Here is a 20,788-nt window from a genome sequence, read left to right as displayed (position 1 = left end):
ATCCCAGTCTAACAGAGCCCTTAGTTTCTTCGTTTATAGCCCTTTGTCAAATGCCATGCCCAACGTCACATTAACAGTTCTGACATTTTCACCTGATAACGTAAAAGGAGGTATTGTTTGAATTGCCGTTTCATGGAGGTACAAAACGTGAACAACAAAATAAAAGAAGAGAAACCCCCTATTTTAAAGCCTTGTAGAGTGCATATTCTAGAAAATATTACTGAGCCGGCAAATCAAAGCAGGCGTCACAGCAAAAAGGCAAAAGACCTTTTTTTTTTATTTCTGAAAGACGAAATGTAAATCGATAAATTAAAAAAAAATCCAAAAAAAACCCTCTGATATCACTTATTCTATGTAACAAAAAATATCGACTTGAAATTTATTCATAAAAAAGTGCAAACAAAAAAGTCTTTTCTCTGTGTCGTCCCGCCGATAGCGATCCAATGTGAAGCCAATAATCGAGTGAAACCCTTTCAAGTAAGTTGTCCCCATGCACCACGGTGTATAAAAACGGCACAAATGTGGCGGCCGCTGATGGAAAAATGACTGAAAAATAATCCTATGAAGAGGCGGAGCTCCGGGAAGATGAATGGTGGTTGGACGAAAGAAAAGGTGAGGAGTCTTTGCACTGTCTGTAAATATCTCTTTTTTAAAGGTTTTGGCAAATTCTTTGTTTTGTTTGATGTTTTTTTTTTTTTTCCTTTTTTCTTTTTTTTTTTCTTTAAATTATAAATGTTGGAATTCAGTAGAAAAAGGTAGCTTTGATTTGCATGTTTATTTGTTAGTATTTACAGTCTTTGTTTGTTATACCAAGGTGTAGGATTTTGTGTAGGGATTGCTTCCTTTTAAATGGCCCCTGGAGTCCAGCAGTGATTCCTGGGAACTGCTTATTTTAGCGGCCTGTCCTAGTTCTGTCCCCTCCCGGGGAGGTAACGGCGCCGCAGCGCTAGGCTGCCATGACTGTACCTCTCTGCTCGAAGGGTTTTCCGTGGGTATTGGTTCAAGAACAGTTGGTCGCTTCAGGGACCGACTTTTTTGAGGTTCCAAGCAAGGCTGCCCCATGCCCACGTCTCTGCTAGTTCCTGAAGCACCTCGATTTAATAAAAAGTCCATTCTAAGGTACGGTGGTAAGTTCATCACGTCACCTTGCAAGGAAACAGAGGGCAGGCAAAGAAAATGTAATTAGTTTCATAATGAGCAAGGACAATATTCATATTAAACATAGGAAGAAACATAGGAAGAACATAGGAAGAACATAGGGAGAACATAGGAAGAACATAGGGAGAACATAGGGAGAACATAGGGAGAACATAGGAAGAACATAGGAAGAACATAGGAAGAACATAGGGAGAACATAGGGAGAACATAGGAAGAACATAGGAAGAACATAGGAAGAACATAGGGAGAACATAGGAAGAACATAGGGAGAACATAGGGAGAACATAGGAAGAACATAGGGAGAACATAGGAAGAACATAGGGAGAACATAGGAAGAAGAAGCCATTTCTGACTACAGTAAAACACTCATGATTGTGGGACTTCCCAGCTGTCCCTGGTTTGGAAGGATAGTCTCAACTACAGACTAGAGAGGCGGTACTTATTATGAAGTAGGTGGAGTTTGGGTAGATTGTAAGCAATGGCCAAAAACTACAGACTAGAGGGGCAGTACTTATTAGGAAGTAGGTGGAGTTTGGGTAGATTGTAAGCAATGGCCTAAAACTACAGACTAGAGGGGCAGTACTTATTAGGAAGTAGGTGGAGTTTGGGTAGATTGTAAGCAATGGCCTAAAACTACAGACTAGAGGGGCAGTACTTATTAGGAAGTAGGTGGAGTTTGGGTAGATTGTAAGCAATGGCCTAAAACTACAGACTAGAGGGGCAGTACTTATTAGAAAGTAGGTGGAGTTTGGGTAGATTGTAAGCAATGGCCTAAAACTACAGACTAGAGGGGCAGTACTTATTAGGAAGTAGGTGGAGTTTGGGTAGATCGTAAGCAATGGCCTAAAACTACAGACTAGAGGGGCAGTACTTCTTAGGAAGTAGGTGGAGTTTGGGTAGATCGTAAGCAATGGTCTAAAACTACAGACTAGAGGGGCAGTACTTATTAGGAAGTAGGTGGAGTTTGGGTAGATCGTAAGCAATGGCCTAAAACTACAGACTAGAGGGGCAGTACTTATTAGGAAGTAGGTGGAGTTTGGGTAGATTGTAAGCAATGGCCTAAAACTACAGACTAGAGGGGCAGTACTTATTAGGAAGTAGGTGGAGTTTGGGTAGATTGTAAGCAATGGCCTAAAACTACAGACTAGAGGGGCAGTACTTATTAGGAAGTAGGTGGAGTTTGGGTAGATCGTAAGCAATGGCCTAAAACTACAGACTAGAGGGGCAGTACTTATTAGGAAGTAGGTGGAGTTTGGGTAGATCGTAAGCAATGGCCTAAAACTACAGACTAGAGGGGCAGTACTTATTAGGAAGTAGGTGGAGTTTGGGTAGATTGTAAGCAATGGCCTAAAACTACAGACTAGAGGGGCAGTACTTATTAGGAAGTAGGTGGAGTTTGGGTAGATTGTAAGCAATGGCCTAAAACTACAGACTAGAGGGGCAGTACTTATTAGGAAGTAGGTGGAGTTTGGGTAGATCGTAGATTGTAAGCAATTACCTACAAATATCCTGATTTTTTAAACTGACCTGTTTGTGGGCTACTACCCTAAAAACAGTGGTTTGTGAGGGAATATTTTTGAAGTTTTATCAGTACAGCTGAAAGAGGCAATGTAGCCAATCAAGGTTGCTCTTAACTGGAAGAGGTAACGTTTATTGTTAGAATCAGAATTACCAGTATTAAGCTGAATATGCATGGAGTAATCTAGATATCTGACCTGAATGATAGAAATACAGATGTATGTCTGGTGATAACACACGGAGAACCAAACTGGGGGAATAACACCAGCTAGAGGGCCAAAAGTTGGCATTATTGGGGGCCCCAGCCTTTAGTCTCCCATAGGTATCACATAGTTATCAATCTGGAAGTTGTGCTCTAGGGAAAATGGACATCTACTTGGGCTTCCATCCATAGCTTGTATAGGTGGTCAGTACCATAGCCCTTCCAGGTGTTCCCATGGGGACAGGACTACCGGCTGTGTCCAAAGAATGGAAGTTAACGGTTACTTTCTAACAAGAACACAAGTAACATATTGCTTCATTATTCCCAATACCGCAGATCAGGGAGTTTGTTTTGGGTGATGGACAGACAGCTAGGGGGTTGGATTGTAATCCCACGGATCCTCACTTCTAACAGACTCACTTAATTCTCACCGACCGCCTGTGGAGTTACGAACAGACAAACGATAATTATGCCTTATTATTATTATATTATTATTATAACAGAATACCCATTACCCAAGTTATGCACTTGAACACCAGCCCAATGGCAGGACACTTTATTTGTGACATTTATGTACTGCAAAAAAGAATATTTAGCTTAAATATTTCCTAATAAGGACACGAGAGGGATGGGGGGCTCCATACGTTACTAGATGTGCCTTTGGGGAAGGAAATGAAGGCAGCCATACACGGGCGAATCTTCTACACTTTCTGACCAATCACCCACAGGCCAAATGGACGGAAAGCATATGGGGACACACATAGGGGCACATTTACTAACCCACGAACGGGCCGAATGCGTCCGATTGCGTTTTTTTCGGCGTCTTTTTGTGTAAAAACGCGAGTTTTTCGGCGTCTTTACGATTTTTGCGTAAAAACGCGAGTTTTTCGTAGCCATTACGAAAGTTGCGCAAAGTCGCGATTTTTTCGTAGCGTTAACACTTGCGCGCAAAGTCGCGCCTTTTTCGTAGCGTTAAAAGTTAAAAGGCGCGACGTTTCTTAATGGCTACGAAAAACTCGCGTTTTTACGCAAAAATCGTAAAGACGCCGAAAAACTCGCGTTTTTACGCAAAAATCGTAAAGACGCCGAAAAAAACGCAAAAAATACGAAAAAGTCGCAAAATGTTCGTTTACAATCGGAATTTTTCCAATTCGGATTCGAAATCGTGTCTTAGTAAATCAGCCCCATAGTGTGACATATCTTCATATTGTTTAATCGTTTGTGTAGAGTTCATTCCTCATCTGCTAATGGGTGATTATGGCAAATTAGGAAAGTAAAATTTCAAAATGGCCCAATCCCTGAACCAAGCCATACTGATAATATATACGGCAGACTATAAGTGACGTGCAGGTCGACAAAAAGTCTACTTGCACCCAACCCTAATCTGTCGACTTGTTATCTGCACCCAACTGTCTATGTCTATGTATATAAATGTCTATGTATTCATAGACCCTCCCCCTGCCTGCCCCCTCTGATGTCACAAAAGGGGCTGGGCATTTGGGCACGAATCAATAAATACTTACATCAAAAGGCAGAAGTGGGGCATTGTAAGGTCACAGGTGGGGTGGGCGAATGGAAAAGGACTACCCACGACCTGTGGAAGCCCAAACCCGCCCAACCCGTAGCTTTTGGGCCAGCCCACATATCACTATAGACTAGGCCTTTAATCTACAGGCAGCTTTAGATTGGAAATGCTATGGGCCTTGTGAATTATATGCATAAAATGAGAAAGACATATAAGAATAAAGATATTCTTGTCAGTTAAATAAGGTCCTTTTTTTGCCCTTTTCTTTCAGCTGCTTCAGCTTATGACAGAGGGATCAGGGGATCATAAATCTGAAGGGTGCTTGATGCTCCATTGTACTGGACGGAGCATTCTATTTGCTTTAAAGATGCTCCATAGAAATGCATGTTATAGTTGTTAGATTTAATCAAATGGACATGGATTTTGAAGCTCCAGAAATGCAGCTCAGTAGATTCTATGACCCCCGGTTCCAGGTCTGACTGAATTTTCCTGCGTTTTGTCCTTAGAAATAATGAGAGAAGATCAGGAGATGTGGGAAATAATGTACAAGGGAGCATCGTCCTGAATGAAAGGAGATTTATTTGTCTTGTTCTGTTGCTAATTTGTACAGGGACAATGCAGTTGAGGGATGTTGCCTTTCAGGCCGAGGGTTATTAGCTTTGCGCTATGGTCCGGTGCCCGCAGGCTCTAATTACCGCATTTCAGCGGCGCTGACATCTTATCACCGAGGAGCGTAAAACCTTTCAACTATCTTTGTCCTGCAGAAGAGCAACTCTCAATAATTTACGTGTTAAAACCCAATTAGCAGGAAAAAGAGCAGTAAATTCAGGCCTGTTTGTGAAGCAAGATACTGATACAATAGCGCAACGGAAGGCACATTGTTTCTTTATGTACGCGGGAAACAAGAGCCAATTCCTACTGGGAGTTTGGGCAAGTTGGTATCAGTCTAGTAGCCCAAATCAGCCAATCAGCACATGGTAAAGTGCACATAAATAATGAACTTGGGTTATGATTGGTGGGCTGAAAACCCAGAGGCAAAAAGCTCTTATTGGCATAAAATCATCAGTTGCAGTGGCCCAACAAGCTCAACCATTCCAAGAATGGAAAGGTGCCCCCCAAGAACCCCCAAATCCCCATTACAAGTTCCCAGTGAGTTGCGGTGGAACTATGGCATTATAGGCTTGGTTCCAGATAGCCCGAAGCAGTCACATTGGGGATCATTTCTAAACACTGGGCAAATATGCACCCAGGCAGTAACCTATAGCAACCAATCAATGATTAGCTTTTTTTTTTTCCAGCCAGCTGTAGGTTAAACATTAAAAGCCATCATCTGATTGGTTACCATTGGGTTCTGCCCAAGTGCAGAATAACCAAGGGTTTATAAATGACACCCATGGTGTTTTTTTCATAGCACATTAAAAGCTTTTTCTCCTCAAATAGAATCTTGTCTATGAGTTTTCATGTGATAAAACATGAGACAACTTTTTCTCACTGAACTGAATCAGGCTTCAAGCGAAGGCTAGAAATGTAGCTATTGGGCTACAGATGTTGATGGGCAAATGAAACCAGCTACAGCCAGTAGGGCAGGTCCACTAAGGTCATAGTTTTAGGTAGGATATGACCCTTAATCCCTTGTCGGTAGGGATTACTGGTTTCCATTGGCTAATGCAAATGTACTGGATTTTAGAGAAATCCCTCATTAAAGTGATTGTAACCCCAATCATAACCTGCCCCACTGCGCCCCCTAGTTTTGCTATAGAAGTTTCTGAAAAACGTAATTATAGAAAGAAAATTCACCAATGAGCATTCTACTGACTAAAAAAGTGACCAATGAGAATGCTGATTACCAGCACTGTGTCAGGCCCCTTGCTGGTACCTTACATATAGAGATAATGATGGCATTTTCCCGTCATTATATGGCACAGGAATCAGACATGGGGATAAAGGGACAGACTTGTTCAGTGCTGGGAAACTGTGCTTATTGCTCCCAACTCCAATTGCAGGAACAGAGAACAGGGAGCCGGATTTACACAGATCAGCTGGGATTCTCATTGGGGGATTTCTTGCATTTTAATGCAGCCGCTGGCCCTTGAGATTTTGGGGAAAGTATAGTTGTGCAATATTGCTTTAAGAATACAACCCTGATGTTGCTGGACTACAGCTCCCAGCATGCCTCACCCTTCATTATATGTTACATTATTCTGGGATTTGTAGTCCAACAACAGCTGAGTAAAGTGAGCTGCGCAGCAGGATTAAAATCCCCTTTAAAAGAGTCCCACATAAAGCAATAACCATGGTGTTGGGTTGGAATGATCACAAAGCACTAAGCAATCAGTGTTCTAAACCTGCAGCTTTAGGGATGTAAAGCCAAACACTGAATGGCTGGAATACAGTGGGGGGGCCCATATCCGACTAGTGGGTATTATTAGCCCTGTGGTACAGTGAGTATTGCAGCAGCCTACGTTATTCATGTACCATACCTAATTATAAACTCATTTAATCATTCATATTTTTTGCTCTCCTTCCGTTCTGTATTTTGAAACAAAGATATAAAAAGACGGAACGTTAACAAACAAGGAAACTGGTGCCGTTTGAGCTTTTGCACAAATAAACCTTCCATCATCTGCAAATGGGCACTATACTAGCTCTTTATTGTACCATTAGCAGCCATGGGGTGAGTGAGAGCCCATAAGCCAGTGAGTGAGTTACTGTAAGGCATTACTGGCTCCTCCTGTTCAGCCATTAGCCGGTTAGAGGTAAAGCAAAACATTTTAGGTTATTGCTGTCAAAAAAAGAACAGCAAATGGGGATGTTTATGAATAAAATGCTTTGGGTTTATAGAGCGTTTCGCCTGTTGCTGCGCAGAAACACTAAAAATGGAAACACTAAAATGTCACTTTACAGCTTAAGTCGTTGCCGATAATACCTGAAATAAAGTGTTTCTTTAAAAAAGTCTTATAAGAACATAAAATTGATCAAGAGAAAAAGGGATTCGAATCATTCCAATAAAGTCTAAAAAAATAGTCTGTGTTATTATTATTATTGTTATAGCGAAAAACAAAAATCAATTCATAATCCTACTTAGCTATACAGTGCTTTGGGTCACTGTGCCTTTTAATGTTGTGTGACTTCAGGCACACTTTACTGCTGCGCTGCAAGTTGGAGTGATATCCCCCCCCCTCACCCCCAGCAGCCGATCAGCAGAACAATGGGAAGGGAGCAAGATAGCAGCTCCCAGTAGGTATCAGAATAGCACTCAATAGTAAGAAACCCAAGTCCGGCTTGGGACTCCTCCAGTTACATGGGAGTAGGAGAAACAATAGGTTAGCTGAAAGCAGTTCTAATGTGTAGCGCTGGCTGAAAGCTCAGACTCAGGCACACTTTACTGCTGCGCTGCAAGTTGGAGTGATATCCCCCCCCCTCCCCCCAGCAGCCGATCAGCAGAACAATGGGAAGGGAGCAAGATAGCAGCTCCCAGTAGGTATCAGAATAGCACTCAATAGTAAGAAATCCAAGTCCGGCTTGGGACTCCTCCAGTTACATGGGAGTAGGAGAAACAATAGGTTATCTGAAAGCAGTTCTAATGTGTAGCGCTGGCTCCTTCTGAAAGCTCAGACTCAGGCACACTTTACTGCTGCGCTGCAAGTTGGAGTGATCACCCCTCCCCCCTCACCCCCAGCAGCCAATCAGCAGAACAAGGGGAAGGGAGCAAGATAGCAGCTCCCAGTAGGTATCAGAATAGCACTCAATAGTAAGAAATCCAAGTCCGGCTTGGGACTCCTCCAGTTACATGGGAGTAGGAGAAACAATAGGTTAGCTAAAAGCAGTTCTAATGTGTAGCGCCGGCTCCTTCTGAAAGCTCAGACTCACTCACACTTTACTGCTGCGCTGCAAGTTGGAGTGATATCCCCCCCCCCTCACCCCCAGCAGCCGATCAGCAGAACAATGGGAAGGGAGCAAGATAGCAGCTCCCAGTAGGTATCAGAATAGCACTCAATAGTAAGAAATCCAAGTCCGGCTTGGGACTCCTCCAGTTACATGGGAGTAGGAGAAACAATAGGTTAGCTAAAAGCAGTTCTAATGTGTAGCGCCGGCTCCTTCTGAAAGCTCAGACTCAGGCACACTTTACTGCTGCGCTGCAAGTTGGAGTGATATCCCCCCCCCCTCACCCCCAGCAGCCGATCAGCAGAACAATGGGAAGGGAGCAAGATAGCAGCTCTCAGTAGGTATCAGAATAGCACTCAATAGTAAGAAATCCAAGTCCGGCTTGGGACTCCTCCAGTTACATGGGAGTAGGAGAAACAATAGGTTAGCTGAAAGCAGTTCTAATGTGTAGCGCTGGCTGAAAGCTCAGACTCAGGCACAAGGCACTGAGATGGCGCCTACACACCAATATTACAGCTACAAATACATTTGTAAGTCCAAGAATAAAAGGTTAAATGACAGAGGGAATTATTTGCTGTGTAACAGTGTCATTTACTGTAGAAATAAAAACTACACCATAATGACTTGTTGACTCCAATGACAGAGAACACCCAATGGAACAGCTATTGTGTATAACCCTATAAACATCTCTAGTGGAATCCGAGGCTCGCATGTAGGGGTTTATGTGGCCGCGACGCCCGTTCTGCTGCCGGGAGTCAGAAGCAGCCGGGGATGCAGGAAACATGGAAATAGTCTGAATAAATAATAACAGGAGGAACCACGTGGCACTTAGTTTCCAAGCCGAGTGGAACACCTTCATATATTTTTTAGTTGCAGGCTGGGGAGAGCTACTCCTGTAGCCAGTCAGATGTGTAATTCAGCCGTGACTATCTCATTGCTCAGAAACAGATGCAGTTACTTCAGCCTTTCCCTATAGTGTTATTGGCACGTGCACCCAAGTGCACGTGGATCTTTATCAATCTGATTTGCCCGTTGCCTTCTGAATGATTCCCACCCAAACACAGCAGTTGTTTTTATTTTACTCTACTTTTTTAAAGGGAAACTATCCCCCCAGAATGAATACGTAACCAACAGACAGTTTATATTATATTCAGTGACCTATTAAAGAATCTCCCCAAACTGGAATATATATATCAGTAAATATTGCCCTTTTACATCCTTTCCCTTGAGCCGCCATTTAGTGATGGGCTGTGTGCTCCCTCAGAGATCAGCTGACAGGAAGTGATGCAGCTCTAACTGTAACAGGAAGTAGTGTGGGGGCAAAAGACAGAACTCTGCCCATTCATTGGCTGATGGGGCCTAGCATGTATGTGTGCCTTGGCTTGTTTGTGTGCACTGTGACTCCTATGGTCCCAGGGGGCGGCCCTTAATTCCATAGGCTTAGGATGTTTCTAACAATAAAAAAAATTAGTGTTTGTGCAGCTTATGAGTGTTTCTCTCTCATATAAGGATATTAAAAGACACGGCCATATACAGGTCATGGAACTCCAAGGTGACTTCTAATTTTATATTTCAGCAGGGGGCACTTTATTATAATACATATGTTTCAGTGGGTCATGTGACAGAAACTACATCACTGAGCACCGTTTATAAGGGTATAGTTTACAGAATATTCATGGCTCTTCTGTATTATATAGTGAATAATATATAATAATAGAGATATTAATAGAGATATTATAAGTCACTGAGGAGTTCCACAACCATGTACAGGTCATGGAGCTCCGTGTTGACTTCTAATATCATCATATTTTACAACAGGGGGTCCTTTATTTATTATAATATACAGATTTAGTGAGTCATGTGACAGAAATGACATCACTGAGCTCTGATTATAACTGATGACATCACTAAGCAGCGTTTATAAGGATATAATATACGGTTTGGTCCCACAGGGAAATGACCGCACTGTATATGATACAGTTACACTCTCAATGCCTAACATTACTCTCACATTAAATATCAGCACAAAGTGCTCTCCCCTACGTTTATCCCTGTCAGCAAGGTAGGCACCAAAGACAATGAAATTACGCCAGCATGAAATTAAAATGTGCCTTTCTTAATCCAACTGCAGTATAAAGCAGAGGGGAAACGGCGTGACTTGCTGCTAAACACACGCCTATGCCTCGCGTCGGCCAATTTGATGGTTGGTTGCTTCCCTGAAATGTGAAAATGCTTTATTGCTTTGGCGCACAAACAGGAGCTTTTTATTAACAGGATACGTATAAACATTGTTACCGGGGAGCTGGCGTCGCTGGCACATTGCTCTATTCCCAGGGATCGCTGAGGGCATAAACGCATGGGGTTAACCCCTTTATTTCTAAAAGGGAAGATGGAAGCAGGCTATTGTGTGCCCCCTGACTGTGTGCCCCCTGACTGTGTGCCCGCTGACTGTGTGCCCGCTGACTGTGTGCCCCCTGACTGTGTGCCCACTGACTGTGTGCCCCCTGACTGTGTGCCCGCTGACTGTGTGCCCGCTGACTGTGTGCCCGCTGACTGTGTGCCCCCTGACTGTGTGCCCGCTGACTGTGTGCCCGCTGACTGTGTGCCCCCTGACTGTGTGCCCCCTGACTGTGTGCCCCCTGACTGTGTGCCCGCTGACTGTGTGCCCGCTGACTGTGTGCCCCCTGACTGTGTGCTCCCTGACTGTGTGCCCGCTGACTGTGTGCCCCCTGACTGTGTGCCCCCTGACTGTGTGCCCCCTGACTGTGTGCCCCCTGACTGTGTGCTCCCTGACTGTGTGCCCCCTGACTGTGTGCCCCCTGACTGTGTGCCCGCTGACTGTGTGCCCCCTGACTGTGTGCCCGCTGACTGTGTGCCCGCTGACTGTGTGCCCCCTGACTGTGTGCTCCCTGACTGTGTGCCCGCTGACTGTGTGCCCCCTGACTGTGTGCCCCCTGACTGTGTGCCCACTGACTGCGTGCCCGCTGACTGTGCCCCCTGACTGCATGCCCCCGACTGCATGCCCCCCGACTATGCCCCCTGCTGGCACATTGCTCTATTCCCAGGGATCGCTGAGGGCATAAACGCATGGGGTTAACCCCTTTATTTCTAAAAGGGAAGATGGAAGCAGGCTATTGTGTGCTCCCTGACTGTGTGCTCTCTGACTGTGTGCCCCCTGACTGTGTGCCCCCTGACTGTGTGCCCCCTGACTGTGTGCCCCCTGACTGTGTGCCCCCTGACTGTGTGCCCCCTGACTGTGTGCTCCCTGACTGTGTGCCCCCTGACTGTGTGCCCACTGACTGTGTGCCCCCTGACTGTGTGCCCCGACTGCATGCCCCCAACTGTGTGCCCGCTGACTGTGCCCCCCAACTGCGTGCCCCCAACTGTGTGCCCGCTGACTGTGCCCAATGACTGTGTGCCTCCGACTGCGTGCCCCCTGACTGCGTGCCCCCGACTGCGCGCCCCCGACTGCGCGCCCCCAACTGCGTGCCCCACGACTGCGTGCCCCCCGACTGCGTGCCCCCCGACTGCATTCCCCTCGACTGCGTGCCCCCCGACTGCGTTCCCCCCGACTGCGTTCCCCCCAACTGCGTGCCCCCTGACTGCGTGCCCCCTGACTGTGCCCCCTGACTGTGTGCCCCAGACTGCGTGCCCCCTGACTGCGTGCCCTGACTGTGTGCCCGCTGACTGTGCCCCCTGACTGTGTGCCCCCTGACTGCGTGCCCCTGACAAAGAACCTCCTTTTCTGGTGGGGAGTTTGAAACGCGTTGGGTTTTATGTAAATAAATAAGAACATTGTTGTATATATCGTTTTGGAGTGCCCTGCTTTTCTTCTATTTTTTTTATAGTATTTGGGGATCTCACAGGGGACCCCAGAAGTGAGCACCCACCTTATTGGTGCTGATATTGAAGGTGTGCATCACCAAATATTGAATACTATTAATATAGATGAATAATAACTGCTGGGTATATTACAGGCATGTATGAACTGTATCCTTCCAATGTGTAAGGCCACAAGCTGGAAATCCCTACTGGCCCAGCTCCAGGCCTGGATAACAAATGGGTTTAATCAATCTTCCTCTAATTCCAGGGAGCCTCTCTCTGGCAAATGGAAAATGAGCTTAGAGCTATGGGGGGAATATAAGAGGCCGAGCTATAGGTTGTTCTGACCTTTCCTTCTACGGCGAGTAAATGGCTGGTCTGGGACTGGGGCTAGGAGTCAGCATCTCTAACAAGACCAGTAGAGTTATTGGCACAAATATACCCGGTGCCTTCACACAGATTCTACAGATGTTTCTCTGGATAACAGGAGCATATGATTTCCATGTAACAGCAGCGGGGAATGTAAATGATATGGCTCCTAAAGGAACCAGTAGATGTTGATGGGAACAATCCCTGAGGTACACATACCCAGTAATGTTGCCCATAGCAACCAGATCAGAAGAACCCCCTAGTGAAATGAGGGAAATTTACATACCAATTATATAAGAATGTAATGCATAAAAAGTAGATAAAAATATATTATTTATTTCAATCCATTACAACCCCATATGGATATCCCAACGCGTTTCGTGCTTACTCGGAACTTAATCATAGGCTCTGATCTTTGCTTTTGTTGTAGGTGATGATTCAATTCTAATTGCTGATTGGTAGCTGTGTATCACCCCAAAATATTATGCATCTGCCATCTAGGTGATATCTAGGAAGTGCTGAATGGAAAGTAAAAGTAATTGTAATGAAAAATCTGAGCTGTCAATCATATATTGCCTGGCGGGGCAGGCAATATATGATTGACAGCTCAGATTTTTAAATACATTTAGAACAGGTACGGATGATTTAATAAAAAAAAGAACTTGGAATGCATGCTTAATGTTTAAATTAAGCTTTATACTATACAGCTTTTTATGTGTGGGCGATGGTTCCCCTTTAAATGGGGTGTCCCCTCTGGTCCTGGTCTGTGGGAATGCTTTGTCATTCATCAGAAGCAACGTAGGATGTGAGTAGCCAATTACTATTCTGCTTTCATGCAAGGGAATATAGTTTACTGGGTAAGGGAACATCACCCTATGGGTGTTTTTACTTTTTCAGGGTAAGTTGCCCTTTAATCTGGGTCTTATCTCAAAATACACGGCTAATTTAGGAATAAAAGATGGAAATTCTCATTAGGAAAGACACAGAGAATCCTAGGCAGGAATGTCTATAACTAAAGGGTAAATGAGGATTGTGTATGTGATTAATAAAACTGCAGCGAAGTGGAAAGAGGTCGATTTGGCTAAAAAATGCCGAAAACCGTCCAAGTCCCATTAGAGAGGAGATCAGAGATTAATAAAATAATGTTTGTCAGCAAAAAAACGGAAGGCAAAGGACCAGGGAATTGACTTTTTGCTGAAGATAACGGAATGACTGGCGAGGAATCAGTCAGGCGTAATGAGTTTTTCTAGATAATTTCCAATCACTTGCAGAGCTTCAAAGCTGGAGCTTTAGTCTAGATAGGAGTTTTTCTAGATAATTTCCAATCACTTGCAGAGCTTCAAAGCTGGAGCTTTAGTCTAGATAGGAGTTTTTCTAGATAATTTCCAATCACTTGCAGAGCTTCAAAGCTGGAGCTTTAGTCTAGATAGGAGTTTTTCTAGATCATTTCCAATCACTTGCAGAGCTTCAAAGCTGGAGCTTTAGTCTAGATAGGAGTTTTTCTAGATCATTTCTAATCACTTGCAGAGCTTCAAAGTTTGAGCTTTAGTCTAGATAGGAGTTTTTCTAGATAATTTCCAATCACTTGCAGAGCTTCAAAGCTGGAGCTTTAGTCTAGATAGGAGTTTTTCTAGATAATTTCCAATCACTTGCAGAGCTTCAAAGTTTGAGCTTTAGTCTAGATAGGAGTTTTTCTAGATCATTTCCAATCACTTGCAGAGCTTCAAAGTTTGAGCTTTAGTCTAGATAGGAGTTTTTCTAGATCATTTCTAATCACTTGCAGAGCTTCAAAGTTTGAGCTTTAGTCTAGATAGGAGTTTTTCTAGATCATTTCCAATCACTTGCAGAGCTTCAAAGCTGGAGCTTTAGTCTAGATAAGAGTTTTTCTAGATAATTTCCAATCACTTGCAGAGCTTCAAAGCTGGAGCTTTAGTCTAGATAGGAGTTTTTCTAGATCATTTCTAATCACTTGCAGAGCTTCAAAGTTTGAGCTTTAGTCTAGATAGGAGTTTTTCTAGATCATTTCCAATCACTTGCAGAGCTTCAAAGCTGGAGCTTTAGTCTAGATAGGAGTTTTTCTAGATAATTTCCAATCACTTGCAGAGCTTCAAAGCTGGAGCTTTAGTCTAGATAGGAGTTTTTCTAGATAATTTCCAATCACTTGCAGAGCTTCAAAGTTTGAGCTTTAGTCTAGATAGGAGTTTTTCTAGATCATTTCCAATCACTTGCAGAGCTTCAAAGTTTGAGCTTTAGTCTAGATAGGAGTTTTTCTAGATCATTTCCAATCACTTGCAGAGCTTCAAAGTTTGAGCTTTAGTCTAGATAGGAGTTTTTCTAGATCATTTCCAATCACTTGCAGAGCTTCAAAGCTGGAGCTTTAGTCTAGATAAGAGTTTTTCTAGATAATTTCCAATCACTTGCAGAGCTTCAAAGTTTGAGCTTTTTTCTAGATAAGAGTTTTTCTAGATAATTTCCAATCATTTGCAGAGCTTCAAAGTTTGAGCTTTCATCTGCCACCATGACAAGGCAATATCGTGCACAGTCATTGGTTGGAAGAAAGAGCATGTGATTTACAGTATAGAGTAGAGCTACTGCCATTTCTTTCTATGTTGGAAAGAGCCAATCTAAACCCTACGCCTAGCCTACAGGGGGAGGAGCAAAAGGGCAACTGCTGTGGAGCTCAAGTTTTAGATCAGGACCACCCAACCTAATCTCTAAAGTGGTTATTCAACTCCAAGGGGTCCCTTGGGGTTACCTTTTGGACGGCCTTGGCCAAGGGGTCATGTATAGGGTCCCACACAAGCTTCACTGCTGGGATTAAAGCCCTGGGCCTATGTTGCGTAGCTGAATGGGCTATTAAGCGCAACAGAGAAAAATGTTGTTTTAGTCCAGCAATAAAGCACAATGTAAGGACAGACTGCAGCTAATAAACCATAATAAGCCATAATAAGCAACATATGACTATATATGGAGCAGACTCTGTCTCCCGTAACTGTAGGTAAGGTGTTTACACGCTGGATTGCAGAGGATGTCTGCAGATACAGTGCGGCAATGTCAATCCTAGTTCTGCCTCGATGCGCCACTGTATCATGCGGAAACCTCTTGGAATTCACGATGCATACACAATCAGCAGCAGTACAGAGACACAACAGAATGCTGAGGAGCCTATAGAGCTGATTCTCACCTGGTCTATGCGCCTTTGGAGCTGCCATAGTTTGCACCTTTCCTCCATCTAGAGGTTTTGGTGGAGATGCAGTAAATCTGCAGATTCCAGACTCTGACGGTGTGCTAGAAGTCAGGCTGTCTGTGTACTCATTGGTCCCTGCTGTGAGTTGCTCCGAGGATGTGTCAGAGATGAAGCATTCTGTGATGGTGAACTTGGCGTGACGCAGCTGCTCTTCCATCTTGGCATGTTCGTATGCTCTGGCTAGCTCTTCATAGGTGGAGGAGGCACTTTCGGTGGACACCATGCTACTCCGTGCTCTGTCTGTATAGAAATAAACACAAGGACATACAAGTACTTATCTGAAAATGGCAAAGCAGCAGGCATTCCCCTAGCCTAGTGATCCCACGGGGGCACCATGTTGTTCCCCAACCCCTTGGATGTTGCTCCCAGTGCCCCCAAACCAGGGAGTTATTTTTGAATTCCTGACTTGGGGGCAAGTTTTGGTTGAATAAAAACAAGATTTCCTACCAAATAAAGCCCCTGTAAGCTGATAGGGTGCATAGAGGCTGCCTAATAGCCAATCACAGCCCTTATTTGGCTCCTCCATGAACTTTTATGGTGCTTGTGTTGCTCTCCAAGGCTTTTTACATTTGACTGTGGCTCACAAGTAAGAAAGGCTGGGGTCCCTGGTCTAAGGCAAGCAACACAATATTGCGGATCTATTAAGTACTGGGTATATTGATTTAATAATCTATAATAATGTGTTTGTGTAGCTAAAAATTCCTGAACCAATTTTTTTTACCCAGCATTCCAATAAGTAATTATGGTGGTTGATAAAAGGCTATTTGGGCCATTGTAATGCTGAGGTTTAATCATGGGAAAAAACATGGCAACAAGGCAGCCCCAAACCCAAGGTGAGCCATGGGATGGAGGCAGAAATCCGGTACCCTCTTCTTACAGTTACAAACCTTTAAGGTCCTGAAGATGAAGACTCCTTTTGTCTAATCTCCTGGGAAGCTACTATGAACCCAAGGACAATCTACTGATGAACTATCCTCCACTTAATGGACCTAAATCACTCAACAGTCTTCTTACACATTTGCCTGATATGGTTGAGAGGTTCTTATAGTCTTCTGGTGGCCCTTTTTACCATACATAATCATACATAATACATAATTGTATCTTGGAAAATCTTGGAAATTCTTTCATCAATAAAAAACAGATCACTACTAAGTGATGTTGGCCAATGTGTCCTAGGGCTATAACTATCTACTGACCAATCTATTAGCCTCTACCTGCTGTAAAATCATTCTGCCGGAAAGGCCTGGGCTGCAAATAATTCATCGGTGTATTTACTTTTGTTCTTGTACAAACATTGGTTCGCTGCCATTTTGTGGTTAAAACAATCAGTATGATTCATTGTAGCACGTACGTTATGCAAAAACTCATTTACACGGGTATTTTGCTTAATCAACAGTTTACTCAATTTCTGTTTAATATGTATGATGGTCTAATTCTTATACACACAAACCCTTTGCATTCGGTTGCGTTGATGTCCCAAACCAGTTTTCCATAATAAAGATAAATATATGGCCCATTAGCCAAAGAACATTGGTACCTCCTTAGTGGTTATTAGCGGGTTCCCAACAGCTTGGCACTTGTATTCACATAGAGAAGTGCAATGGCAGCAGTTTTACAATAATTTTGCTGTATATTAATTATACTGTATAACTGTTTCCAGCATTATATACAAGTATATATATATATGGTCTCAGAGTGAACTACCAATGCTGGTATACTTTATGGTTTCTCTCTATACAGAATATAAACAAACTGTTCCTGATAGACTGTGCAGCACAATACAGGGAATTGCCTATTGAGGTTTAACTGTATAGCGTGTCTCTGTGCAGAATATGAGTGGGCTGTAACCGCAGAACTGTACTTAGTACAAAGAAATAACAGTGCTGACACTTTGCTCTCCCCAGGCTTAGAGAATATCTGATATCTAAGTGCCATGAAGTGTTCAGCTGCCCATTCAACCAGTGATGCCAGGCAATGCCCCCTCTAGCTCCTATTAGTGGTTTTGTAACACACAATAAGAGTACTGAAAGAGCTGCCAGCCAACCTGTGAGACAATGGTGGCTTAGGCAAGAATGAGACATTCTTCCTCTGGATCAACTAGCAGTTAGGCAGGTTATATATAGGCATTATGGTTGAACGTGATGGACGTGTCTTCTTTCAACCTAACTTACTATGTTATTATGTAAAGGTATAATGACCTCTTAACACGCATTTATGGGATTGAAGTCTAAAGCAAACTAATGGCTGTCTCATATAAATAATTAATATAACACTATTGGCTCTTGGTGTTCAATCATACAGCATTTGTAACAATGTTATTAATAACCTGGGGTTCATGGCTAGTATAGGATCAAGCCCAATCAATAGTCCATAGGGGAAAACAAATATCCTTCCTCTGCTGATAGTGAACCCTCCTTTCCCCAATTAATACGTGTTCTTGCCAAGTTTATAGTCCATAGTCTATACCTATGGTTATGGTGATTAATATGAAGATTCTCCTATACCTTCAGCCACCCTATCCAAACCCTCAACACACGTATATATTTACTGCTTTTAGGACAATGCACACAATCTGCAGTTGTGCTGGAACCCCTCACTATCCCCAGCAGAGACCCTCACATTACTATGTAGCTGTGTAGTAATTAACTGTTGGAATATTGCGTGTGGGTTTGAAAAGTCCTGTAACACCAAACAGGAATATTAAACATCCCGCAATGCACTAAGCAATTAATAACAGTTCAATAAACTGCTTTCTTTACTTGCAAATGAAAAAGTGTTTGCTAAAAACTTCATTAATAACCTTCCTGTATTTTTTAACACCGAGCTTTCCTGAAAGGTTGGCCCTCGTCCCTTTAGGTCCATCTTGACTAGTCAAGCTCTATACTAGTTCTTATACTAAATAAAGAGCTGTATTTATTTACTGGCATGCCCATAGCTCTATCAGTATTGCTCTCACTGCTATTCAATCAGGCTCTCTCAAGTCATTAGAGGGTATTGGGTTGAGCACAGGCTATGGGCCTACCCCTGGGACTTATCCCACATCTTGACATCTGGATTGTCCCCAGTGTGATCCTATCCATAGGGAATACCTGTATCTTGTGAAGGGCTGACACTGTAGCTGTCGCTTTCCTTGTCTACGGAGCCGGCGGCTCTGGGAGTCGGAAGCCTCCAGTCTGTTGTGAGTGTGTGCGCAGATATGGTGGGGTGAGGTCTATTGAGAGTCCACTGGCTGGCGTATCTGTTGCGGGCTGCCGGCCCGGCCTTTGCATTCTTTCTAGTAGTTGGATCTGTGCATAGGGAAAAAATCATATAAATTCACATGATGTGGAAGAACCAACAAATGGGGCTTTAGGTCCTTTGTAAATCCATGTTCTACAAAATGGAGATTTAGGTTTCTCATGAATATATATTGTATATCTATTAATACTCCTGCTTTTCAGCTTATTATTAAAGCCTCTCCAGTGCAGCACAAATATATACAATGGGAAACCTCAACCTCAAGGGCAACTGATCTTGCCACAAACCCTTTCGGACCAATTGCAACAACTGTAATCCTGCTTCCCAATATCAGTTTGGTCAACTAGCCAGCCGGACAAACCATGACTTAATTCAGGGCTCGTTGGCAGACCTGGGACCTATGACTACGTGTTGAAAGACACGAAACGCGTCAGGACAATTGTGAATAAAGCTATTTCTTAAACCTCCTTTACCCATGTCTGGAGTGCGTACCCATCAAGAAATTGTGCTTGAGACCTGGGACTTCCAAGCTGCACTTCTCATGAGCAATCTGATTATTTGGCTTGGCCAATTAATATCTCCATGAGTCTGAACAGATATCAATCAGTAAAAATGATCATTGGGCCCAATGTACATGAGTTTAAGCAATATACATTAAGTTCTTAATTAGTTTCTTAAAAAATCCCAAGACATCATAGCTGAGGAGCTGCAGGTGGGTGCATTAATCGCCTACTGCTAAATCCAGCCTTGGTTCTGCACACACAGCCCAAAATGATGAAAGAAGCGGAGGGATTCTGCCCAGAAGAGGGCGGTGCCTTCAGCAGCCTAAAGCCGCACTCACATTCTTATTGCTGCACAGACGGAGTCGGTTTCCTATATTTCTGCCTTTGCTCCTCCATCAAATACACTCTCAGGTTTGAAAGCTTGTAATCTTGATAACAGACTCGTTCTATAAAAGCCACAGTGATATTATTGCAACTTTTATTTATATATATATTAATTTCTAAAGACGTCTATGCACAGCTGCTCTGTAGTGATGAAAGAAGCCAGACAGATTCCCAGCGAATTTCCGCATTTCGCCATTGGCAAATTGTTTTGCGAAACTGTCAAATTTCAGCGCATCAAAAAAAGTGCCAGGAGGCCCCCATATGTAATAAACATGCAGTAGATAAACAGGCACAGAGGCAAATGTAATGTAAAATGCAAATGTATTTATTAATAAAATATAATTAGAGGCAACCCCTAACAGGGTCAGACTGGGCCGCGGCCCTAGTGGGCCCCGGTGGCCCAGACAAGACCCTTGCCTGCCCTCCCCTGGCCGACAGTTCCTCCCCTGATGCTTTAAACTTCTGCGCGCTCAGGGGAGGACGTTGGGTGGGGGACCCTGCGGGGGGTTAGGGAGGCTCAGCGGGGGGGTAAGGGAGGCTCAGCGGAGGCCTCTGTGGGGGGGTAAGGGGGGCTCAGCAGAGGCCTCTGCAGGGGGGGTAAGGGAAGCTCAGCGGAGGCCTCTGCAGGGGGGTAAGAGAGGCTCAGCGGGGGCCTCTACGGGGGTAAGGGAGGCTCAGCGGGGGCCTCTACAGGGGGGTAAGGGAGACTCAGCGGAGGCCTCTGCGGGGGGGTAAGGGAGGCTCAGCGGAGGCCTCTGCGGGGGGGTAAGGGAGGCTCAGCAGAGGCCTCTACAGGGGGGTTAGGGAGGCTCAGTGGGGGCCTCTGCGGGGGGGAAAGGGAGGATCAGGGGGGGTTAGGGGTTGTGGGGGATGCGGCCAGCAGGGGAACCTGCAGGGCCCCTGGGGCAGCAGCCCCGGTGGGCCCTGCACCCCCCAGT

At 44.2% G+C, this 20,788-nt stretch overlaps 1 protein-coding gene across 4 annotated transcripts in view; it reads right to left on the bottom strand.

Annotated features, from left to right (window-relative positions):
• Positions 1–216: 216 nt before the first annotated feature.
• The window catches only part of dscam (Down syndrome cell adhesion molecule), a 306,034-nt gene continuing 285,462 nt past the window's right edge, over positions 217–20,788 (bottom strand). For 3 of the 4 annotated variants that reach the window (XM_031895759.1, XM_018091117.2, XM_031895760.1), the window contains 3 exons: positions 18,816–19,013; positions 15,664–15,966; positions 217–1,145 (listed from right to left, as the gene is read on the bottom strand). In XM_031895759.1, coding sequence (XP_031751619.1) covers positions 805–1,145; positions 15,664–15,966; positions 18,816–19,013 — 842 coding nt within the window. In that variant the 3' untranslated portion in view covers positions 217–804. 4 annotated transcript variants of the gene reach the window in all.

This window comes from Xenopus tropicalis, chromosome 2 (genome assembly GCF_000004195.4).
Source record: "Xenopus tropicalis strain Nigerian chromosome 2, UCB_Xtro_10.0, whole genome shotgun sequence".
Lineage (NCBI taxonomy): Eukaryota > Metazoa > Chordata > Amphibia > Anura > Pipidae > Xenopus > Xenopus tropicalis.
Note: the sequence above shows the minus strand (reverse complement) of the source record. Positions and strands in the feature narration are given on the sequence as shown.